Below are 26,401 nucleotides of genomic sequence, written 5' to 3'. Positions count from 1 at the left end.
ACTTCTGATCGTCAATTCTGTCGCTTTTCTCTATGTCTTTATGTGCTCAAAGTTTTGAGCTTTTTGTAAAACTGTCCAAATAACTTGATTTCAGTGTCTAAACTTATTGCCTACATGCCCAAGAGCATGAATATCCGGTTGTTTTCTGCTGAATCTCGCCGAATCGTCGCGGAGCTTCGATTCTGTGAAAATACCCATTTTCTAACCAAAGCTTCGTTCTTTGGATTAAAAACTCTCGACTGAGCTTAGTGTCAGTAGGATTAGTTGTTATAAATGTCGTTTGGAACACGCTCATCAAATTTATTTCTCAAAATTCCGACTTTGAGTTTTCGGGCTAAAAACACTGACCAAAATACCCCTGTGTTAGTTTTCGACCCGATAATTTTTCTGAGAGTTTCCCTGGCCTAGATATCGCCTAAGAATACCTAGGAATTAAATTAGATCGAAGAAAAAGTTCGGGAAACCCTATTTTGATAGTGGCCGAAACTTATTTGCTATGGTACCGTGTCCAAAAATAATTTTTGGGTCTGTATGACCTGAGTTATAGCGTAGCTCTCTCCGTTGTCGAAATTTTGGCTTTGGTTTCGTGTCATTCTGAGTTTTGTAGCTCGAGTTATGAACGTTTTAGCGAATAAAGTGTTTTTGTACAAAACTTGAATCGAGTCAAAACTCATCCATTCGGGGAAAGCCCTTCCATTCGTGCCTAAATGTTGTACTCTGAAGCTTCTTGAGCTTTGTCTAACGTTAGTTAGTATTGTTTCGATTGTACCGACTTATTTTGATTGATTTTTGCTTTGTTTGCTCTAAGGTTCGTTTGTGGAAACCTTGGACTTGACTGAGCAAGCTTGTGAGTGTGACTTACACTGTGATTCTGGAGGAACTTGAGGTAAGGGCAACTTACACTGCTAGCTAATGCTTTAGGCGTCGATAATTTCGACTTGCTTATTTATGTTTCTTTATCGCTTTGACTGGAGAAAATGTTTTGAGGCTTTGGCCGTGTGAAACTAATATGAGGCGTGTGTCTCCTTTTTCTGAGAGGCTTCGGCCGTTTACTGGTTTCCGTCTTACTGCTTCCTAGTGGATAGGACAGGGTTATGTTTTACCGCAATTACTTGATTCACATGCCATACTTGCTAAGTGATTAAATGGTTAATCTTAGGCTATGTGAATACTTGTGCACATTATTTTGGAACATGCAATTATTATTGGAATATGCTGACCATATGGTGCCATTTATATCGTTTATTCGTGGACTACCAAAATGTGAGGAATAACGGTTAGTTATGCCCCGTTGGTGGCGAATTCTTAAGGGTTTATCTCGACAAGACGAACTGAGGTTCAGACTCTTGTCTTCTTTTGTGGTTTCAAGACCTTCTCATGGGATTTTGGGGATATCGGGATCTTTTGAACTTATAGCTTTGGAAAGAAAATATTTTCATGAGAAATTCCATAATGCTTTAAACAACATTCAAACTCTTTTAATTAAATGTTAAGTGGACTGGGCGGGACATACACAATGCTTATGCCCGCCCAAAACGAGCGACCAACCGAGTGAAGACCGTCATGGCGGGAATCGACGACGCAGCAAATATCCTTGCCTTTCCTTTATGTGGACCCACGAGCCAGCTGGAAGATTCTTTTGGATTTGTCTTATATGCATAGGGATTTGGGCCCTGATTGTCAGGCTCAAATATAGGAAAAGTCCATATCATGACCACACCCTCTATAAAAGGGGAGGTCATCAACTTGTACGAGACCACCTTTTGAACATTTAATGAGAATATTCCTTTTATGATATTTTTGCCATTTTAGTGCTCTGCTAGGGTTTACTTTCTGTCATTCTCTTACGTAAGCTTGCCCTAGTACAGAACATTGGCGCCGTCTGTGGCTCTGACCTAGATCTTCCAGTGACGTAGAAGGTAGAAGTTACGAGCCATGGAGACTCATTCATGCGGCGTGGGCCGCCGTGATCATCGCCGGCGCGGTGGTGGTCGTCACGGCGGCCGCGGCGGCGGACGGGGCAACAATCGTCTTATACTGCACGAGTAAGTGCAGGAGGCTTCCTCGGAGGGGGTCCACTCAGTGGCGCCGTCGCCAGCATCGCTGGTGCACGCAGCTCCGGGAAGACCTTCAGATCTGATAGCTAAATCAGATCCAGGCGTTAGGCGGCGATCAACGCCGCCTGACTATGTGAACTTAGAAGACCTTAAAACCAGTGCTCCACGGAGAACGCATGAAGCAGTGACGGGTATCACGCCTGCGGCTTTGCAACAAATGTTAGATACTTTGCAGAAGGTGCAATCCCAAAACGAGCAGTTACAAGCCCAAGTTGAGTATCTTACTCAGAGGCAAGATTTTAAGCACGGACAACATCTTGAGGCAGAGGACGTAGTCGAATTTCAACCTTTTGTTCCATCCATCACCAAGGTAGACATACCAAAGCACCTGCAAACCATGGCATTAGACGCCTTCTCAGGCGACTCTGATCCCATGGAACACCTGAGATATTTTAACACAAAAATGGTGATTGGTGGGGCAACGGATGCGGTGAAGTGCAGATTATTGCCTTCAACATTCAAAGGCATGGCGATGCAGTGGTTCATCAGACAACCGCCCTTCTCTATTGACAATTTTACTGATCTGTCTACCAAGTTCCTGACTCAATTCTCCGCCAACAAAACCACAAAAGCAACGATGTTTGATCTTATCAGCATACATCAGCAGCCAGGGGAGAAGTTAAAAACCTACATGGCACGCTTCAGCAAGATGGCGGTTCAGCTGGAGGAGGATAACCCGGATGTATGCTTGGCGTCTTTCAAAAATGGTCTTCGGGCGGGAGACTTGAATCGGGACTTAACAAGGCGACCCGCGAGAGACATGATGGATCTTCGTGCTCGTGTTCAAGAATTCATATTAATTGAACAAGATGATCAGAAAAAACAAGAAAGAGAGGAAGGACGCAAGCAGGCCCAATCCGGCGGTGTTTCACAGGAGAAACCCAAGGCGGGAAAGGAAACCAGGATAGCACAAACCCCGCATATGTCAAGACCTGGACCATATCAAAACTCCAAACCCAGATTTCAAAGTACATGGCACAGAAATGCCCAAGGTCCCACGGCAGCCTCAACTGGTCAGCATGGAGCCTCGCCAGCTCCAGTTCCACTTACTAAGTTGAATGCTCCCTTAAGTACCATTTTAAAAGCAGTTGGACAGACAAATGTTGTGCAATATCCCCCACCGCCCCGACGGCCGCCAACCAATGTGGATACAAATAGATGGTGCGAGTACCACAAAGCGTTGGGGCATACCACGGATAATTGTTGGAACTTGAGGCGGGAAATTGATCGCCTGATTAAGGCTGGCCATTTAGCAAATTTTGTAAAAGACACAACAGCACCAGAGGCCGCCAAGATAACACAAGGGGACAAAGGTAAAGGAAAGGAGATAGTTGAAGAGTTGGGTGATCCTGTTGGGGAATGCTCATCTATTGCAGGAGGATTCGGCGGGGGTGCAATTTCAAGCAAGGCTAGAAAGCGTTATGTCGCGGCAGAACACTCAGTACATGAGGCGTACGAAGGCGAGTGTTGGGTGAACCACTCTCCTATTATATTTACCCCTCAGGATTTTGCACATGTGATCCCTCATGACAATGACCCAATTGGGTAACAATCAGGGTTAACAATTACATGACGAAGAATGTGTTTTTAGACCAGGGATCTTCGGCGGATATCATTTATGGAGATGCCTTTGATCGCCTGGGGTTAAAGGAATCAGACTTGAAGCCATATAAAGGAACCTTGGTGGGATTTACAGGGGACCGTGTCAATGTGCGGGGATACGTGGAAATACCAACTGCCTTTGGAGAAGGAGAGTTCGTTAAGAAATTTCAAGTGAAGTACTTAGTCTTGGCGTGTAGAGCCAATTACAATGTCCTCTTGGGGCGAGACACCCTCAACAAGTTATGCGCGATCATTTCAACTGCTCACTTAACTGTCAAGTATCCAGCCTGCAATGGGAAGATCGAGATACTGCGCGTAGACCAGAACGCAGCAAGAGAGTGTTATCTAAGAAGTGTGGTGCTCTATGGGCGAAAGACCGCCAAGGAAAGTCACCGAATTACAGAAATCTTTCCACAAGAAGGATTTAGTTTAGACCCAAGAGACGATGCTGATGATTTTCGCCCACAACCTCTGGAAGAAACCAAGCAGGTGCAAGTCAAGGATAAGTTTTTAAAGATTGGTAGCAGTTTAACGAAGGAACAAGAGAAAAGATTGATCACCCTTCTAGGTGATAATTTAGATCTCTTTGCATGGACCATCAATGATGTACCAGGGATTGACCCCAATGTGATCACTCATAAACTGGCCATACGACCTGGGGCGACACCAGTCATCCAGCCAAGGCGAAGAATGAGTGATGAAAAGAATAAGGCGGTGCAACTAGAGACAGAGAAACTAATCAAGGCTCGATTCATCCGTGAGGTGCAGTACCCAACTTGGCTCGCCAATGTTGTGATGGTCAAAAAGGCTAATGGGAAATGACGAATGTGCACGGACTATACGAGTTTGAACAAAGTGTGTCCTAAGGATTCGTATCCACTTCCCAATGTGGACAAGCTTGTGGATGGAGCTTCCGGAAATGAACTTTTAAGTCTCATGGATGCTTATTCAGGCTATAATCAAATTATGATGCATCCTTCAGACGAGGAAAGTACAGCATTCATGACTAATCAGGCGAATTATTGTTACAAGACAATGCCTTTTGGTTTAAAGAATGCAGGAGCTACGTACCAACGGCTCATGGATAAAAATTTTTCCGGACAAGTAGGCAGGAATATGGAGGTATATGTGGATGACATGATCGTGAAGTCCGCCAGGGCTGGTGACCATGGCGATGATCTTAAGGAAGCATTTGCTCAAATAAGAACATATCAAATGAAGTTAAATCCTGAGAAGTGTTCTTTTGGGATTCAGGGGGGCAAGTTCCTAGGATTTATGTTGACGTCAAGAGGGATAGAAGTGAATCCTGATAAGGGAAAGGCGATCTTGGAAATGAAAAGCCCAACAAGTGTAAAGGAGGTTCAACGTTTAACAGGACGAATGGCCGCCTTATCACGTTTTTTGCCAATGGCGGGTGACAAAGCGGCTCCATTCTTCACCTGCTTAAAGAAGAATTCGAAGTTTCAATGGACAGAGGAATGCGAACGAGCTTTTACCAAGTTGAAAGAAACATTAGCAACGCTACCAGTACTCTCTAAGCCAACGCCAGGCGTTCCTTTAATACTCTACTTAGCAGTCACTGACAAGGCAGTGAGTACAGTGTTGCTTCAGGAAGAAGGAAAAAAGCAGAAGGTTATATATTTCATGAGCCATACTTTGCAGGGGGCAGAATTGCGGTACCAAAAAATTGAAAAGGCGACTTTGGCGATTCTGAAAACAGCGAGGCGCCTCAGGCCTTATTTTCAAAGTTTCCAAGTCAAGGTTAAAACCGATGTTCCCTTAAGGCAGGTATTCCAGAAGCCTGATTTATCAGGGCGATTGGTTAGCTGGTCAGTTGAGCTATCAGAATATGATATACAATATGAGCCAAGGGGCCAAGTTACAATCCAAAGTATGATCGATTTCGTGGCGGAATTAACACCCACGGAAGGCGAGAAAACTCAATGAGAATGGGTCCTCTCTGTGGATGGATCCTCCAATAACACTGGAAGTGGGGCAGGGATAACTATTGAAAGTCCAGATAAAATGATCATCGAACAATCTCTAAAATTCGAGTTCAAGGCGAGCAACAATCAATCCGAATATGAGACTTTGATCGCCGGCTTAAGACTCGCCATTGAGTTAGGAGTCCATAAGTTATTCATCAAAGGAGATTCGCAATTGGTGGTTAAACAGGTGAAAGGCGAGTATCAAGTGAAGGATCCGCAACTTGCTAAATACTTGGAAGTGGTGCGCAGATTAATGATGGAGATAAAAAACATTAGGGTGGAACATGTCCCGAGATGTCAAAATGAGAGGGCTAATGTGTTAGCAAAATTGGCAAGTACGGGGCGATTGGGCAATTATCAAACAGACATTCAGGAAACCCTGCCTCGCCCAAGCATCGATTTGGTAGAAATAAAGTTAAAAGCAGTAAAGTCAGTAATTGAAGGCGAGCCTTCCTGGATGGAGTCAATCAAGATCTTCCTAGTGAACCCTCCAAAGGATGATGGTCTGAACACGAGAGCAAAACGCAGGGAGGCCAGTTTTTACACATTGGTGGATGGTGAGTTGTATCGGCGGGGAATTATGTCTCCTATGCTCAAATGTGTTGATACTAAGGATGCCCCGGGAATAATGGCGGAAGTCCACGAAGGAGTGTGCTCCAGTCATATCGGTGGGCGATCCTTGGCAGTAAAGGTTTTGAGAGCAGGATTTTATTGGCCTACAATGAAGAAGGAATGTCTGGAATATGTTAAGAAATGTGAAAAATGTCAAGTCTTTTCTGATCTACATAAGGCTCCGCCGGAAGAATTAACAACCATGATGGCGCCTTGGCCATTCGCTCTGTGGGGGACGGACATTTTAGGACCTTTCCCAGTAGCAAAGGCGCAAATGAAGTATATCATTGTGGCGGTTGATTACTTCACCAAATGGATAGAAGCTGAAGCAGTGGCGACTATAACAGCCGCCAAGGTCAGGAATTTTCTGTGGCGAAGGATTGTTTGCAGATTTGGGGTTCCCGTGGCGTTGGTAATGGACAATGGAACCCAATTTACAAGTAATGGGAATTGAAATGCGATTTGCCTCGGTAGAACATCCACAAACCAATGGACAGGCTGAGTCAGCTAACAAGGTTATTTTGAAAGGCTTAAAGAAGAAGCTGGATGAAGCGAAAGGACTTTGGGCGGAAGAATTACCAGGCGTCCTATGGGCATACAACACCACTGAACAATCAAGCACGAAGGAAACCCCATATCGCTTAACTTATGGAACTGATGCCATGCTCCCTGTGGAGATTGCCAACCAAAGCTGGCAAGTGGCTCGGTTTAATGAGAATGACAATGGGGAAAATCTGATAGCGAATCTAGTCATGCTGCCTGAGGAACAACGGGAGGCGCACATAAGGAATGAGGCGGGAAAAGTGAAGGTTGCAAGAAAGTTTTCAACAAAAGTGGTGCCAAGAAAGATGAGGGTAGGAGACTTAGTGCTCCGAAAAAATACCATACCTGACAAACACAACAAACTGTCGCCCAACTGGGGCGGGCCCTACAGGATTATAGGCGACGTGGGTGGAGGAGCGTATAAATTGGAATAACTTAACGGTCAAAGGGTTCCACGAACATGGAACGCCTCACATCTGAAGCAGTATTTTAGTTAAAAGAAACAACAAAGATGAATGAAGCCGCACTCTTTTCCCTTTCTTTGGAGAGGTTTTTAATGAGGCGGCATATGTAAGAATGAAGGGACAATTGTCCCATGTATGAAAAAGTAATGAAAAGATCATTTCAACAAAATTGCGTATTTTTTGATTTATATTACGAATTTATGCAGTGCAAATCGTATCAAGGTATACAATACCGCGAATAAACCTTTCGGAATAAGAAAGTATCGCCATCAAATGTTAAAAGCCTTGGCAATTCTAGTGGCCACTAGAAACCAAGCCTCGTCGAAAAATCGGCTAAGGTATATAAAGCCAAATAAAAAGAAAATTTAGTAAACAACAGTTTAAAGGTAACAACGATTGAACTTAAACAAATTATATTGAAAAGGAGAAAGGGGCGAAGCCCATACATGACTTGAAACAACAAGGAACAAAAGAGCAAAAGGGCAAAGCCCAAAGATAAAATTTTGACTTAACAAAATAAAAACAATCTAAATTCAAGCCAGGTTCTCATTGCTGGCGTTGTTGTCCTGGCTTGCAACAACTTGAGGGTCTTCCTTCCCTTGATCCGCACTCTTGTTCTGGTCATTCCCATCTTCGCCATTCCCTTCCTCATGCTCGCTTTCAGAATCAAACTGAGGAAGAAGGTCGAGGCCAACATTATCATCGCCAACCACTTGACCATCCTAGATCTCCTTCAGATACCCGATGCGAGAAAGATCAAAGCCCGGTTCAACAACACTTATTTGCTCTTTGGCCGCCAGAAAGCCTTGAGCAAATTGGAGGGAGGCACGCCCCAAAATGGAAGCATTCAGGCGTTCATACTTCTTCTCCAGCTTTTGGCACTTAGCCTGAACAGCAGTGTGTTTGTCATTAATGGCTTCTTTCAGGGACTTGGTCTTCTGAAGGAGCAGGTTAGAAGCAGCCAAGTCATCAGTTAACTTAGCACATTTCTCTTCAGCAGACTTCAAGTGCTTGTTGGCTGTCTCAGCATCGACATTGGTTCGCTCATAGGCAGTCTTATAATCAGCCGCCTTCTTCTCAAAACGATTCTTGGCCGATATCAATTCCTTCACACACTGAGCCATTCCCGCCACAGTGCTGGCGGCAGAAAGTGCATGGAAGATGGCCTGGGAAGCAATGTTGGGAGGGCCTTGACCGGAAATATCTTTGTGAATCCGGTTGTCAAAAGTTCGGGTCATGAAGTCCAACCCGTTGAAGTGAGGAACAGATAAGCTCAGCAAAGGGGGAGGAGCCTCGCCACCAATGGCTGAGCTAGTGCCAGCATGGCTAAATGGAGTTGGCGGACGGTTGATCAGCATACTTGAATCCTGGTGGGGTGGCGGGACATTGTCATGTCCCTTCTTTTTTTCCGCGGGTTGACTCTTGGAAGCCAAACCGGTTGGATCGAGAGTTGACTGGTGAAGAAGTTTACCACCAGCAGCGCCTGAAGTTCTTTGGCGCTTAGGGTCCCTGACGTTATCAAAGCTCGAAGCACCTTCATTCTTCTTCTTCTGTTCATTCTCGGCGGCCCTTTTCTTCGCCGCCGCAGCAGACTGGGCGAGGTATTCCTTCATCTTCAATGGGTTAGCGTCGACCTTGCTTTTTCCCATCGTAGCTGCATGGAAAGTATCAGTTAGACAAGACACATGGACAAAAAAGAAAATCAAGTTATGTGCAAAGATTATAAACTTACTAAAAAATTGATCTACAGTGCCGGATTTCGACGCCTCAATCAAGTCATGACCAGAGATTACTGGTAGTGTGCGAAGGTAATCGGCGATACCTTGCTCAGAATCATCCAAGGCGTTATATGAAACGGATATTTTTCGGCGAGGGTTTTTTGTCTAGTAAAATGGGAAGAGAGGATTATTGTCGGAATCTCGGAATAAGTTCTTTATTTCGGGCGACTCCATAACTTTGAAGTATTTTTTCTGCCATACTTTGTAATGGCTTTTAAGGGCGGTGAATCGGCTCATGTTCTTGCGGGCTAACAGGGGAACCCACTTAACAGAGGTAGGCTTAGTGGTGACTGACTTATAGAAAAGGAAAAACAAGGGGTAGGTCGGAGTGAAACTCAAATGTTCGCAAAGAATTTCAAAGCAGCGGATGAAACCCCAGGCGTTGGGTTGGAGTTGACAAGGCGCCACGTTCAGAAAGGAAAGAACGTGACATATAAAAGGCGAGAATGGAAGTTTGATATTCAAGTCTAAGAAAAAATAACCATAAACAAAAAAGAAATCGGGCGATTCATCGGATGGCTCTTTGCGCAAAAGAACACAGTCACCCTCGCCACATGGAAGAACATTCAACTGAAGATCTTCATTGTTAGAGGTGGCGGGGTTTAACTTCGTAAACCCTTGGGCAGATATTCGAAGCGAGTTAATGCTCCCAATACTGCCCCAGATGGAACGCCAAAGACACTTATCTTCAACCAAATGTGCGTTCGAACGCCATTCGGGTGAAGACAAATCTCCGTTAGAGGAGAGAATAGAATCTACAGAGCCGGTGGGACCGGAATCCTCGTGGGTAGAAGGCGAGGAGTGAATTTCAATGACAGTGGGGGCAGAAACTTCCCCCTCCGTAGAGGGTGAAGAAAGTTCTAAGGAAGAAATGCTAATATTTTGCAACGACATACTGGGTAACTTCATAAAAAGAAAAAAAGAAGAAGAAGATGAACAGGTTTAAAAAGAAAAAAGAAGAAGATGAACAGGTTCAAAAAGAAAAAAGAGAAAGACGAACAGTTTCAAGAAAGAGAAAGGACTCACCGGAGGAAGAAGTGGAGGATTGAGTAAGAAGGATGTCGGCTATGGGAGAGCACCGCGCAATGACGACGGCCGGAGCGACGGAGGTTCGCCGGAGTTCGAAGAGGAGAAAGTGAGAATTGCAGAGAAAGTTCAGGAAAAGAGTTTCAGAAAAGTGAAAAAGTAAAAGGTGAAAAGGGTTTTTATAGAGGGAAAAGGAGGAAAGAGAATGAGTGGGGGAAGATCGTGAAGAGTCGTGGGATTTGAAATTTGAAAAGGTATGAAGTGAAAAGATGTAACTCCTCGAGACGCACAACCGCATTCATGGCAAATGATGACGAAATCCCGGAAAACAAGGATTACGTGCGTCAGTTGAAAAGACGTGATTGACGGTTATGACAATGGCGATATATCTACGAAAATGGAAATGAAGACGGCGACACATAAAAGTGGCGCCATATCAACGAACAACGAAATGGCGATGAATGAAAGCATATTAAAGACATTTCGACTCAAGTTACCCGAGCCTCATGTCTTGGGGGCATGTGGACTGGGCGGGACATACACAATGCTTATGCCCGCCCAAAACGAGCGACCAACCGAGTGAAGACCGCCATGGCGGGAATCGACGACGCAGCGAATATCCTTGCCTTTCCTTTATGTGGACCCACGAGCCAGCTGGAAGATTCTTTTGGATTTGTCTTATATGCATAGGGATTTGTGCCCTGATTGCCAGGCCCAAATATAGGAAAAGTCCATATCATGACCACACCCTCTATAAAAGGGGAGGTCATCAACTTGTACGAGACCACCTTTTGAACATCTAATGAGAATATTCCTTTTATGATATTTTTGCCATTTTAGTGCTCTGCTAGGGTTTACTTTCTGTCATTCTCTTACGTAAGCTTGCCATAGTACAAAACATTAAGGATCTCAAAATGAACTTCTAGGATTTGGATATTAGTTTTGGAAAATGAGAAGTGTCGCCGAATCGAAGTTTTGGGGAAGCTCATAAGTTTCTGAGTATGCTTATACTCTTCCGCTCGCTGAGCAGTTTTTGAACATCGAAATTTGATGAGTCAGATGACTCAAGAAGTCATCAAGGGTGATTGCACTCTTTTTATAGTTATATGTCTTTTGTTGCAGAATCGACATTTACCTTCGGGTACAGTATATGCCTTCGGGTACAGTATATGCCTTCGGGTACAGTATATACCTTCGGGTACAGCATGCCTTCGGGTAACTCGGGCATTCGATGGGGGATATGATCGACCGTATGGTTAGGATCGACCTGTTGATGTCAGGCATAGCGGAGGGAAAAGTCGACCCACAGGGTTAGGACTGATCCGGCTATGTCAAGGTTGTAAGTGACACCCGAGGGTTATGGTCGACACAATGCCAGTGTTAGGACCGACTCGATCGTGCCCAGCCTACTTCTTCCGGAACCTGTTGAATTGATGTTGCATTGACATATCATGCACTCTAACTATATTTGTTGAGATCTTGATAATTTGATGTTGATAAACATCGTTATGTGTTTTGATGATTTAATGTTGATAAACATCGTTATGTGTTTTGATGATTGAATTGTATTAGAGATTTGATAACATGCTATGTATAAACCTTAGGGTAGACAATGCAGAACTTATACGTATATATACAACATATATATATATATATATATATATACCCCTTATACTTTACCTGTTGTCTTGTATTCTCTATACTATATTCCGTAAGTTGACCCTTGCGCGTGCTACCTGTGTTTGGGGGGCTATGTATGCCCTTTTTGTCAGATGCCGTTGACGGATTGTTTCGTGATGCTTCGTCGTTCGAGGAAGAACCGGAGCGAAATGACTACTACTGAGCCTTCGACGTGGACCCGGACTTCATGCAGGATCGGATGAGGGTCGATGGTAGGGGTGTAGTATATCGGGTTTCGTTGTCATAGCTCTGATTTTCATTTCTTATTTTGGGGCAGGGTAGGTCCCCGACTATTAGCTTTTTGTGTGGTTCTTTTCCATGAGGATCACAGGGAGTTTGTCGGACGTAGGAGGTCCTTTGGAGGTCGTTTTGGACTGACTTACTTTATTGGAGGACTGTATTTATAAAACTTATGACTCTGGCTATGGGTCGCACTTGTTTGCCGTTGGGAAATATTTTTAGTTACTTGATGTTACTTCCCGTCACTTGAGGGCACTCGTGACGATGTTTTTAGTTGCAGCGAGGGCTGTACTTATATCGTATGTTAGTCGCTGTTAATCGCGATTGGGTTGAGTCTTTATTTCAACAAGTCTTTTTATTTAAACAAAATGAAAAAAAAATACCTGCTTTTCCGCTTTACTTGATTTTTGGTTAATAAAGTGACGCCACCGAAATCGGGGTGTTACATTTTGTTGCTTAATATCTTGTATCTTGTACTTTGCCTTGTTGCTTCTTCTGCTCAGGCTTTTATCTTATTAATATATCTTTCATTTTAAAAAAAATCAAATAGTAAGTTATCCCAAAATATATTATTTAGTTATTCCCATATTCCGATCCTTCAAGTTTTATTTAAATTCAAATTTTAATATTAAATTTTAGAAAAATATCAATTAATCCTCCACCTGTTATATATTTTTTCAAAAATTCATATTTTTAAATCTTAAAAATATCACATACAATATACAATATATTTCTTTTTTATTTACATCGGAAAGATAAATTGCACCCGTCAGCAGGGGCGTATCTAGGATTTTCTTGTTGGGGGGGCAAAATATAAGACCAAAATTTTTTTCATTAATATTATATAAACTTTAAATAATAAAAAATTATTTAAATACAACTGTTCGTTATTTCATAGTACTAAACTTATCTATTATTGTATCAACAAGGATATTTTCAGCAATTTCTCTCTCGATATATAGAACTAACAAAATTTCTGAGAAGATCATCTTTAATTTTGTTGCAAAGCCGAAGTCTTAACTACTTTCATTGCAGAAAAAGATCGCTCAGTAGATGCGGTTGAAAAAGAGAGTGTCAAAACAAGACGTATCAATCTATCAACAAGTAGAAATATTGTTATTTTTTCAGTTTCAACTAACTTCTGGTAAAACTCGGATAAACTGAAATTTATTAATAAATTAGGATCTCGGGAAACATTTGAATGATAATGTCTCAGTTGGAACGACAAATCCCTTTTTCCTAGCTCGGAAAAATCATCTGTATAAAATTTCTCAACAAGCTTACGAATTTTCTCATTATCAAATGCTTTAAAATTTTCCTTAGGATCTAAAGCTGAACTAAGTATGAGAAGTTACGCTGCCTTTACATTAAATCTTTTATTTAATTCAGATAGTTGCAAATCAATTGCAGAATAAAACACATATATTCTATAATGATGTTTCATTTCTCCATCTTGTTTCTCATGACGACCATTACCAATAAAATAAGGGGCTTTCATGTCAGGAAAGTCAACTTGATGAACATCATAAAATATTATAACATTTTCCTGTATAAAAATACCTATAGTCGGTGAAGATTTCAACATTTTTTTGGGGGGGGGCGATGACCCCTACCTGCCCCTCCCTAGATACGCCCCTGCCCGTCAGTGATTGATTCCTGGACCTCCCCCAACCAACTTACATGTCCCATAGTTCTTACTACTTGAGCTATCATTCGGGGACACAATATACAATATATTACTAATACATAAAATAAGACTTTTGTAAACAGATTTTACATATTCTTCAATTAAAATTCATTAATTTGTCGAGTCATAATAAAAAAAAATTTAAAATATGAAAAAAAAGCATTAGTTTTGCCTCTCTCACTTATTTTGGTGCCATCCCTATTTACCCATAATTCCCATAATGCCCCCCTTTTATAAAAAAAACCTAACTGTATCTCAACCTAACATTCACACATGCACTCACTCATCACAACCTTCTCCTCTCCGTGTTCTTCCTCTACACCCAACCTTCTCCTCTCTCTGTTCTTTGTCTCCTCTGCGATCCACACGGTGCTCTGCTGCTTCCCACCTACGCCTCCGCCTCTGCTATCCGCACGGTGCTCCGCTGCTTCCCACCCACACCTTTTTCACATACTTCCTTTTCACACACAAGAGTGCAAATCCACCAACTATTTTGAATTTAAATTTTTTATTTTTAAAATCATTTTAAGTGCGAAACACTTGAACGCAGAAAAGAATAGGATGAAGAGAGACTGAAAGACGGTGAGAATAGAAAGAGTATGATGGGTAGAAATTTTTTTTTTTTACATCGGAAAGATAAATTGCACCCGCCACGAATCGATCTCTAAACCTCCTCCTACCCAACCTATATGTCCCTTAGCTCCTACCACTTAAGCTATCTTACGGGGACGAGAGAAAAATTGTTAAAAGGTAAAAAAAAAATATGTTAGGGATGAAATTAAATTTTAAGGGTATTTTAGAGATTTTTTTACATAAGCATGATATCAAAGCAAGTGGGGGAGGTATTAAAACCAATGAAAAAAAAAACTCCCCAGCTGTTCACTTCCATTGGATCAACCGAAGTTCTAGGAACATTGTTTGTTTGTTCTTGACTTCTTGTTTGCTCCTTTCTGTCTCTCTCACTACTTTTCTTCCAAATTCCCAACCAAATCAATGTCTTTTCTTTTCTTTCTTCCTTCTCCTCCTCCTCCTTCCACCAAAGTAAACTAAACCCAGTCACTCACTTGAATCTTTCTCTCCAGTTTTGTAATGGTTGTTGTCCAAGGTTCCAAGGTAACCCTCCCAACCCCTTGTTCCCTCTCTTCCCCTCTTCACACAACCTCCATCCTCTTTGAACCCACTTCACTCTCTCTTGCCCTCACTCACTCTGACTCTTCCCTTTCCCTCTACCCTTCCTTCTCACCTTCTTCTTCTTCTTCTTCTCTTCCAATCCCACAAACCCTAATTCCACCCCCTTCTTCCTCCTCCACCTTCCTCCTCCTTCAATCCTCCACAAACCCTAACCCCTCCGTGCTCTTCCTCGTCTCCTCCCCTCACCGCGCCGGCTCCCAGATCCTCCTCCGCTTCTACCTCCTCAACCCAAAAACCAACGCTTTCGCCGCCGTGCCGCGTGTTCTATGCTCCCAGAGGGACCTCCGCTTCGAGTCCAAATTGGGGGTCTTGCTCGATGCCAAGCATGGGGCTTCTCTCAAGCTCGCCGGCTCCGTCAATTACTTTGCCCTGTACTCTGTTTCCTGCTCCAAGGTTTGGGTCTTTGCGGTCAAAATGATGATGGGTCATGATCATGAAGATGGTATCAAGTTGATGAGGTGTGCTGTGATCCGGTGCTCCAGGCCTGTTTGGTCCCTGAGCATTTCGTTTGGTTTCTTGCTTCTCGGTGAAGAAAACGGGGTTAGGATTTTCGCCCTGAGAAGGCTGGTGGCTGCTAAGAGAGTTGGGAATTCGAGTTTGAAGAATTTGAGTTCGAAGCAGCAGCAGCTTCCTAATGGTGTTGTGGGTCGTGATCGGCATGGAGGTAGGGATCGACGCCATGGTGAAGGGGTTTTGGAGGCGACTTGCAATGGTGATACGGAGGCGAAAGTTGAAAAACATGGTGTTGCTGGTAGGTTCATGGGTTACCTTTCTTGGTACGGTATTCAAAGCAAGTTTTGATTTTAGTAGCTCAAGTCCTTGGCTGAATTTTCATTCTGTTTCAAAAATGAATGCTGTTTTCTTATTGGTTTTGATTCTGGTCTATTTGGCTTATGTATTGATGTCATGGTTTTTTTATTATTTTAGAAGTCTTGGGTTGAATTTTGTTCTATAACAATTGTATAAGAGTTTTAAATGATATTTATGGATGACACAGCCAGCCCAGTGCATTGTGCTGCATTTGTAATTTATTTATGTCCAACCTTACAGAAATTGTTATCATTATACTCACATATGCAAACCAACTATTAGGACAAGACATTTATGCCCTGTGTATATTTCCAGTTATTAGCTAGAAGCCAAATAATGTCACTTCTCTCTAACAACATTGCCAAACAACTGCGAAAAATGCATGTTATTCAAACTCAAAACAGTTCTACTTGCAAAATTTCTATCGAAAAACTCCCATTGAAATGACCCCTCTGTTGTATATGTTGGATAGAGAGTTGAGTTAGTCAAAACTTGTATAGGGCTTCCTGTTGTTACTCAGTCATGAATTCATCAATTGGTATACATTGCTCCATTTCCAGGACAATTGCTAAGCTGTTTAACCAGCTTGAGGCCATTTAACAATACCATTTTTGTTATGATTAAATTGATGAGTTATGTACTGCTAACTGTAATCCAGCTTTAGGACTTAACATTTACCTGGTAGGAAATATGTGGCATTTTTTAACCATGGGTTCTGCAGGGTATTGATCTGCATTCTTTTACCATCTGTGAGATGTATCTTTTAGTGTAACTGTCTCTTAGTAATAGTTAGTTGGGCTGGATAGTTAGGAGAGGCCTGGCATGTTGCCTATAAATAAGTGGAGGGGTTTATAGGGAGAGTTTGTTTGTCATGTGAGAGAGAATTGGGGTCTTTGGACTGGGGAAGTAGGGATCCTCAATGGTCAGCAAATTTATAGCCAGTGAGCTTGTGAGGGATGATTTTCCCTTTTCTTTCTAACAGAATACCCGGCTCCTGACACTTTCATTGTTCAACAGTAATCAATGCAATATGATGGTTGATACCAGCAGATTAAATGTATTAAATCATGGTGTGTTTTGGCCTACTCTTAAATCTAAGTGGCTGTACTCAGATACTCAGATTTTACACTGACCATATGTGATAAGTTATCCTTTTATATAAAATTTTTGCAAACTATTACATACATATTTTTCTTGTTGATTGGAATGTGGGTTCAATAACTGCTGGCTGTAGATTGAATTTCTTGGCTTACGAATGGCATCTCTAGCTAGCAGATTGGACATCTACTTTTATTCTCTTTCTAAATTTTCCTACACAGTAGATCTGTAGGGATCTCATGACCTGAGTACTTAATTGTATGTATAACTGTGAACTGTTTCTGATATTGTTAGTATATAATCTAATTATGTATTTTTACTTTCAGTAAAGCAGACAAATGTTAAATTTAAACATGACCAAAATGATGGAGGTGCATGTTTTGTGGCATTGAAGGGAAATGAGATTGAAACAAAATCCATTGCAAAGGTATCCATGTCCGTAAAGGCTATTTCCATTCAGGCTCTGACCCAGAGGATGTTTCTGATCTTGGACTCACTTGGAGATTTACATCTGCTACGCCTGTCAAATTTTGGCATAGGAGTAGATATCACTGGTCATGTGTGGCAACTGCCTCATGTTATGAAAGTGCAAAGTCTGACAGTTCTTCCTGATGTATCCACAGGTAAGTTTATTTTCTTGTCTTGTTTTATATCTTCAAAATTTAATTTGTGGATGCTTTTCTAATGAAAGACTTTATTTTGGTGTTGGCAATAGCTGCAAAACTCAGAACGTTTCTTTTTGAGGTTCCATTAAAGTCCTTCTATTAGTTTTAGTTTGACAATAATCACATCTCATTCATTCACTCATGTGCCTGTACCTAATAGCTTAAGCATTGATAAAATTAGTCTGTGGTGACCGTCCAGAGTTTGATGTTACCCTCATTCTTCTAAAGAATTAACTTTGAACACAATATTTGGTGGGCCGATGCATTGTTCATGCTTAAGTCTAAAGGGCTTTTTGTGTGAGGCGTTGTGTTGGATGTAAAACCATTCATGTGCTTTGATCCGACAGCTTAAGTTTTTAGATTGGTTGGTTCATGAAAGTGTTGAACCTTAAAATATAATATCAGTCAACTATGGTAACAACTGTAGTTAACAGCTGTTAATCAGTTCTATATTTAGTCCTGATTAGCTCTTAATCAGCTTGTTGATTGATTTCAATCACCTTATAAAAATGGGATCATTTATGTAGCTTAGAGACAATTTTTCCCAATCACCTTTCAGTAATCAACATAAACATGTAGGCAGAGTAGTTGATGGGGATGGGAAGACTGAAAACTTCATTCTCGTCTGTTATCATAACTTGCATCAGATTGAGAAATCAGTTACATTGGGTGGCTTTGTATTAACAAAATGAAGTGAATTATACTTAATCTATCTCGTTTTCTCTATTATTTTGTTTTGTTATTTTAGATATACTAGTTGTGTAATCCCGAAGATTTCCGCTGTATCATAGATTCTAAGAATTACTCTAAAACGTAAACAATTATGAAGCAAGTTCAGATTGCAGAACTAAATACTAACTGTTGAGAAGTCCTACATTGAGTAGAGATATGGCTAAAATAGTCCTTATAAAGGTTGAGCAACCATCAACCCTAAGCTAGCTTTTGGCGTAGAGTTAGGCCAAACCCAAATTCTAAGATGGTATGGGAATCTATCCTAAATCTGTTTATTGGAGACCACCCATATATGGGCCACCTGCAGATGTTCATTCTTGCAAATTTCACGCTTCAGATGTCCAGCCTTGGGCGTGAGGGTGTGTGTTGAGAAGTCCCACGTTGACTAGAGATATGACTAAAATAGTTCTTATAAAGGGTAGAGCAACCCTCACCTTTAAGCTCGCTTTTAGGGTAGAGTTAGGCCAACCCCAAATTGTAAGACAAAGATTTAATCACATTTTTTTTGCACATATATATTTATATAATTTAAAATTGAAGAGTTGCTGAATATAAAGCTCGGACCTTGTAATTTGGGATACTACTGTTGAATATCTATTAAGATTTAGTTTATAATTAGTCTTGTCTCATTGAGATATAGTTTAGATTTGTTTCTCTATCTTAGATTAGTATATCTTAGATTAGTATCTATTTAAATAGAGATGATATCTATTTAAATAGAGATAGGTTTAGATAGATTTAGTTTCTTTTTATCTCTTTGTTAGTCTATATATATTGTAGTTTTCAGTCAAGTATTAATCAATGAAATACAATAATTATTTATCAAATTCAAGTACTACAATCAAAATCTTTTACCCTTCTTCTTGTGCAACTTGCTCTGGTTTAGAGTGGATGAAGTACAAGTATGCCGGTTCAAATATACTGTTGGAAATAGAGGCACTTCACACTAATTTAGTAAGAGTTATTGAATGTTTCTGACTATTTTGATGTGCTAATCTAATAGCTTAAACATTTAGTTTATTTTAAAGTTGGAAGAAATACTCAAAAGTGTTGTATAGTCAATCGAATTAATGATACCTTGTTCAGGGTTGTAAAGTAACCAATCTGCTTCAATTTTGGAATCAATTCTAATTTATAAATGCATTAAAATCGAGTAGTTATTCAAAATCAAATGAGAGAAACTTGAGTGATTTATTACTTGACAAATGGTGAAAATATAGTTTCTCATTTTGATACTTTCCTATTCAATCGCAATCTTGTCCTATATAATCTGGACCCTCCCGTTTTTTCTTGTTCAAGAAAACCTACTTGTTCTTACAAGATGTGTTGGTTGTTTTCTCTTGGAATGATAAAACAGGGTTTACATTGCTGTGACTTTGTTGTTGATGCTTCATGGTTTAATTTATATTCACATTATAGAGATGTGTCTGTTACAATTGGTTTGTCTACCATGGGACTAAAGATTTTCCAGAAACCAAAGGAGTTTGAAAGTTGATTTATATATGTGGCTGAAAGGGTTAATTTAGCTGCTACACGCATGACATTGGTTCAAATGACAATGATAGGAGAGTGAAACATTATGATAAGCATGGTTTACAAAATCGTGATCCTACTAGGATCGGAGAGGGGACGTAAAATCGTAAATCGTGTAAATGTAACACGAACATTACGATCCTAGAATTTGTATATATGTGCACATTAATACATATATATGCATACAGTACCAACTCAATAACAAAAACTGAAGTACCACAATAACAAAAACTTAAAAGACTTGCATAATCCAATAAAGTACTGAACTCAAGTACCAAAAGAAACAGAGGAACCAGAACAGGGGAACGATAACCTTGTCCAACACCACAATCAGCACCTGGTCAAGAACCACCAACAGCCGCTCCAGAACCCCTTCCAACACCATGCCCAGAACCTTCCCATCCAGAGCCCCTTCCAAGACCACGATTTATTCCAGCCATTTTGAGCAGAAAGTCAGAAAAGACTCAAAGAGGAAGCAGAATGGAGAAGTGTAACGGTAGAAAGGGGAGGTGTGGCCGTGTGGATCAGGACCAGCAACGGCGCACACAAGAGAGCAAGAGATGAGGGCACACACATGTCTCGAGCTGAGGCAGAGTTGAAGTAGGGTTAGGTTGAAAATCGAAACAAAGAAGGCAAGTGAGAATCGGTTTCGACGGCGCACATGTTTTATATCTAAGATTTTAGGGTTTCTGAAATTAAAATATCCGGGCCAAACTGGGTAAACGGGTTAAATTTGGCCCAGAGCTAACCAAACAAAATCGGACTCACCGCACGAGTCCACGAGGAAATCACATAATTCCACGTGATTTCAGCAGACGGTGATTCTGGGCGCGATTCAACACGGAGAAGGTGGGTAACCTCGCAGAATCGTGCGATTCTACGATTCGGATCGCAAGTTTGTCTACCATGATGATAAGATAATATACATTCTTGGTTGGTTCGAACTTAAGCTTGAGAATGTCAACACAACTTACATAACATAAGAATGTTAAAGTTATGATCGCTCAGTTAGTTTAGCTCTAATGTATTTGAAGGAGAATAATGAAAAAATAACACCATCTAATCTATGCCCTTGTACAAGAACATGATATTTTGTTAATACTTTTTTCTTTGCAACTTTTCATTGTTATCTTGCAGTACCCCAGACTGCCTGGATATCAGATGGATGCCATTCTGTCCATATGTTCAGTACGGCGGACATGGAAAATGCTTTAAATGAAGCAGATGCAAATAATGATGACCAAAAGCTTATGCATCTACCAGGTAACTTCCGTTTTCGATTATTAATTGGATAATTTTTTAAACCTTAAATCTTGAGTTGCTGTACTTGTTGCTAACTTATGAAGTAATGAAAAATAGACATAATTTCTTCTAATATGAGCAGTGCCACAGGTTGAATTAATTTTTTTGACAAATCAAAATGAATATATTTGTACAAATTAACTTTTTAAGCATATACATTTTAAATTATTAATGCTCTGAAATAATTGTTAACTAAAGCTATTAATACAAATTTCACTCTGCTTTATATTTATGCTTAGAAATCAAAGCACGGCTTAGAGTATTGCATTATTTTGATGTTGTACTTGGAATTCAACGTTTGAAAGTTATAACTAAAAATGTCTCCTCTCTAAATTAATGCTGTGTGATCTGATCTGTTTAAATGATCAGAGTGCGCAGGAACTTAATATCATGTTCACAAAAATGATGTCAAATTCCTCACTAGCTCCTCAATACTATAAGAAATTAAAAGAATCAAACTAAAGAATAATCTGAATTATGTTAACTACACTAAGATATGATCAATATATTATGAGACATCTTTTTCATATTCTAATACTAATCATGAAATATAATGAAAATATGGAAACTGTTCCCAAGAGATCATCTTAGATAATTTAAAATATACTAAGATACAATAACGATATTCTGACATAGTGACATTATATAATATATATCACTAAGGTTTTCTCATAAAAATGCTGGGGGAAGAGAGGGCGGAGAGGGGGGGGGGGGTGATTACCTGTCATAAAGGCCTTCATTGAATGAGGTTACTTTGATATAAGATGGGCATAGAATTCTCTCTCTCTCTCAGCATTTGAGTTCTATGATTTTATTTGATATTCTTTTTATGTTGACATCTCAAAGCTAAAGTAGTCGACTGTATTTTTATCTAGCTTACCCCCTATTATTTGATAAGCAGTTGCCAAAATGCCAGTCATTCCATTTCTCTTCAATGCAAATTAAGGATTCAAGAATGCCTTTTATCAGTTTCTTTCTTCACTGTTCTGCATAATCTAAGTAACTTATGTTCTCTGTTTCAGTTATTCGAGTTCTTTTCTCAACTGAGAAGATCCAGGATATCATTTCTATAGCTGCCAATTCTGTTCTGATTCTTGGACAAGGTAATATTTACTTTTCTTTCTGTGTATGACTTTTGTTCATTACCAATCTAAGGAAATTCTTGCACCTTTTCTTCCTTACCTTCCTGTGACAAATAATATAGAATAAAAAGGAAAAACAAAAAAAGATACTTCTTATTTATGGCCTGTCTCAGTTAAGTCATCATAAATTTTTATTATGCATATTTCTGATGTTAGCAATTTTGAAAGATTTATTTGCGACATGTGCCTCGTATTAGAGTAATGTGAAAATTGAGACTCTGCGTATGATCGCCAAGATTCCAATTTTTTTTTTTGTAGAAGTATACTTAAATCAATTAGGATCCTCTCAATTGTAAAAGAACTTGACCGTGCCAAGTTTCACAATCTTCCCATTGCTTTGTGTGTGTTTAATAATTAAAGAAAAAAAAGAAATTAAATCAATGATGAGATTGTGAAACTTGACTTTGTAAATTATTTTTTACAGTTGAGAGGATTCTAATCCATACTTAAAATATACATATGCATAATTAAAGAAAATATCAGAAAATCACTTCATTAAACTAAACTTAAAATAGAAATTCATAAACTTAACTCGTAATGTAAGTCATACTCTAAATCCATAGCCAGAGGTGCTCATAACATGAAAGTAAAACACAAAAATGAAAAGAAAAATATTGATTTGTCCAATTTTAGTGGCAAAGAGAGACTTTGTAAACAGAGAATTAGAGACTTTGTGAGAGTCTAAGAGAAACGTTGGCAACAAAGAGACTTCGCGATGAGAGACTTCATGAACTGAGGGAGAGAGAACAAAGACTTCTGAATAGATGGGGAGAGAACAGAGACTTCTCAAGTCCGAACAGAGAATTCTGAATAGAGGGAAGTCAAGGAAATGAAGACATCTCGGGAGGGAGAACAGAGAGGAACTGTTGACAGTCCAGGGGATGGCAATGGAAGCTTTTCAAACGAAATAGGGTTGAAATCAGTAATTTAGGGCTGACTTCATCCTTTGATTTCGGGGGTTTTATCCGGGTCAAACAAAATCCCACTTGGAAACCTGTGATTTGTGAAATCATGCATGCAGCGAAGATCCCACGACTAGGATCAGCAATCCCACGCGACCTCATCAGAATGCGATTCTGCTTGTGGTTTAAGTCGGAACATGTTGCAGAATCGCAAAATCGTAATAGCAAAGGGTCCGGCTCCTCTAAAGTGAGACTCACTTTAGAGGGTAAAGTGAGTCATCCCACCATTGATTAAATTGTTTTTATTGACTTTACAAATTAGGTAATCACTAATTCACTATTAATGGTATAATACTTACTTTACCAAATCCTATTTGCCTATAATACCTACAATCCCTATTATTACTTGTCCCAGAAACAGCCTCCCATTCATTGGGGCAAAAGGTTGCTACAACCCTTCTCTTGATAGCAGGCTCCTTTAATTGTAATGGTGGAAGCCCCATGCATTGGTCCTTCTTTTTGGTTTTGTAGTTTCATTCTATGAATTATTACATATGATCTATAACTACTTTTGATTGCTTCTCTTGGACAGCTTCTGCCTTGATATTTCCTCTTTCACTTTACCCACTATATTATAACACTTTCTTTGCTCAACAGGAAGCTTATATGCATATGCAATTTCCTGAAGTTGCTTCGATTTTTTATCCTTTTCATCTGGTAAGCATTTGCCTCATTTTGTATGATCTCACTGAGCTGTATCTCTTACTTGCTACTGAGTTTTGATGTAAGCTCTGCTTGTAGGAAATCAATATTCCTGGCTCCCTTGACATTCTAATGTATGCTTGTATGGTTCGTGCTGGATAAATTCTATCTTTCATAGTAAGTATTTTATTTATTATCAGAAACGTGTTTTTGTCTGAACAATGAATTTTTGCATAACATTATCTATTACTTCACTTGAATTTTGTTCCAATCATAAATTGTTTGAATAATATGGCTGGTCTGCCCTTTATTCTTGAGTCAGGTGCTCTGGTTGCCTCACCATAGAATGCATCCCTAAGATACTGGAGATCTTGAAAGGTAAATAGGTTTTTGTGATAGCCTGGCAGCACTCTTTTTTTTATAAATTTATTTTTATGTATTTATATGCAGCGGCTCTTGATTGTGAACCAAGTCATCAATGATATGATGAATGTGACCTGATTATAGAATATATATCCAATAACCATCAGTGAAAGTATAATCTGATAATTATTGTCTACAACCTGTTGTGATATTATTGTTATTGTTTATTGCGAATCTTTTACTGGATTGAGTTGAATTGTATGGCTCTTTTATTTGAAGATAAAATTTGCTAATTTTACATCTCTGGTTCTTCATGGAATGTTGCAGTTTTCTCATTTACAATGAATGCAACTAATACACATTTTGTTTACCTACAGTATTTTAAGTACTGTTTTTCATTGCTTAATGAAAAACTCAGCTACACATTTTGTTGAATATTTTATTAATTTAATTAATTTTATAACTTCCCTCATCTTCCTTCCAACCCACATGTCATGCTGTGATTGGACAGTAAAAACATCATGTACAGAACTGCATCTAAGTTTTGTCAATTTTATTGTTGTTTTTAGGTTAATAGGATCATGGGGCTGGTTAAGTATCTGTGCTGTTCCAAAATTCTGGTGCTGCGGCGGTTATCCACTGATCAAAGCAAGCTTTCCTGCAAAACCTATCACATCAAACTGCAAGACTACATGCCTCCAACAAAAATATTGGCTGTTCATCCCTACTTGTTTGATGCCCATCTGACAATCATGGTTTTCTGCCAGGGAACTGAGCAGGGTTGATAGAAAAGGCATATGATCTTTGCTTCGCTTGTTGGAATAGTGTCTATGTGATTGCAATTTTCTGTTTCAAGCTTTGTTATATCCATGGTCCTATTATGAAATGTATTTTCTGCAGTGAGAGGCTTATCTGTTATTGAAGCAGAAGAACAACTTGCGTTGATCTCTATTATGTTTTGTTTGTCTGAACTTCACAATCCTGATACTTTTGATGCTTTAATTGTTAATTTTGATTAATTTATGCTTTATTCCTAAGCCTGTATGAATTATTTGGCTTAGGCAAGTATCATTCATAAGTCTGAAATTGAAAAGAGAAGTTGGTAGAAATAGACTAAAGTTGCTTTTGGAAGAGCTTATTTGAACTTTCAGGATAAGTGATTCTGTGACTATTTGTGTAAATTTATGAAAATAATGACTTATTTATAAGTTTTTTAAACTTATTTTCAGAAGTTGTTTAAATTAATTTATGAATAAATGTTTAAACCTATTTATAATTTATTGAGCTTATTTTTCTAAGCTTGTCAAGTGATTGTGCCATGGCGTTCAATTAAGCTATTTATATAAATGTACCGTAAATTTGAAGGTGATTAAGTGTTGGCCTTGCAGAAAAGTAGAATATACGACTTGAAATACTAAATGTTATCAAAGAGGATTGAATAAAAAGTTCAGCTTTCTTACACTACAAGAAAACGAGTATTTTGCGGTGGTTGTTTTCCGGCCTTCACTGGAAATTGCGGCTATATTATAAGCTGTGGTGGTTGATGAGGCGGTTTAGGAATCTGCTGATTTACAACTTTTGTCAAGTGAAAAGTATCTAAAATCTATTTGTAGTATTATAATTTTTTAGATATGGGTTAACCTTACTTTCATAATTAAAATCTACATATTTTTGATTATTTTTCAAAACCTATACTACAGTTGGCCTTACTTTCACTCATCCTTGTGCAAGGAGACAGACATATACCTATTATGTTCGAACCTGTTTTCACATTTTATGTTTATTTGGCTCATCCGCTCATGGGTTCGATTTTATTCACATTTTTACATTCTTCATGTTTTTAAATAACCGATGTAATTTTTAATATTTTTTTAGATATCTTGATATCAAGACAATTATCTATGTAATTCATTATCAAGATTATTTTGAATTGTACAATTACATTATTTTTAAGCTGTCCATTTGCTTCATTACCAATTAGGTCACATGTATAGACCAACTGGGGTATCAATCATGGTATAAAAGATATTTTAGAGACTCATAAAGGCCCATTTACAGGATAGGGGCATAAAAGTCTATATGAGATTCCACAAGTCATGAATTTTTAAGCCTAACCATAAACTTCAACTTTTAAAACACTCGCATAATTTTCTTTTGAAAGAATCAGCTTAAAAGAGATAAAAAAAAGTCTAAAAATAATGATAAAAGGAAAAATTGGTGAAAA

At 39.4% G+C, this 26,401-nt stretch overlaps 1 protein-coding gene across 2 annotated transcripts; it reads left to right on the top strand.

The window, feature by feature from the left end:
• The first annotated feature begins 14,605 nt into the window (after positions 1-14,605).
• LOC130737565 (uncharacterized) lies at positions 14,606-25,255 on the top strand. Of its 2 annotated transcripts, none has more exons than XM_057589376.1 (8): positions 14,606-15,679; positions 17,163-17,459; positions 20,904-21,029; positions 22,091-22,171; positions 23,770-23,829; positions 23,914-23,991; positions 24,137-24,192; positions 24,747-25,255. In XM_057589376.1, exons 1-5 carry the CDS (start codon positions 14,827-14,829, stop codon positions 23,796-23,798), a joined length of 1,386 nt encoding a protein of 461 aa, XP_057445359.1. In that variant the 5' UTR covers positions 14,606-14,826; the 3' UTR covers positions 23,799-23,829; positions 23,914-23,991; positions 24,137-24,192; positions 24,747-25,255. The 2 variants fall into 2 exon arrangements, with proteins under 2 accessions (XP_057445359.1, XP_057445360.1); XM_057589377.1 differs by having other exon boundaries at positions 24,133-24,192.
• The last annotated feature ends 1,146 nt before the right edge of the window (positions 25,256-26,401 follow it).

This window comes from Lotus japonicus, chromosome 2 (genome assembly GCF_012489685.1).
Source record: "Lotus japonicus ecotype B-129 chromosome 2, LjGifu_v1.2".
NCBI lineage: Eukaryota > Viridiplantae > Streptophyta > Magnoliopsida > Fabales > Fabaceae > Lotus > Lotus japonicus.
The sequence above is the reverse complement of the archived record's forward strand: the minus strand, read 5'-3'. Positions and strand labels throughout refer to the sequence as shown.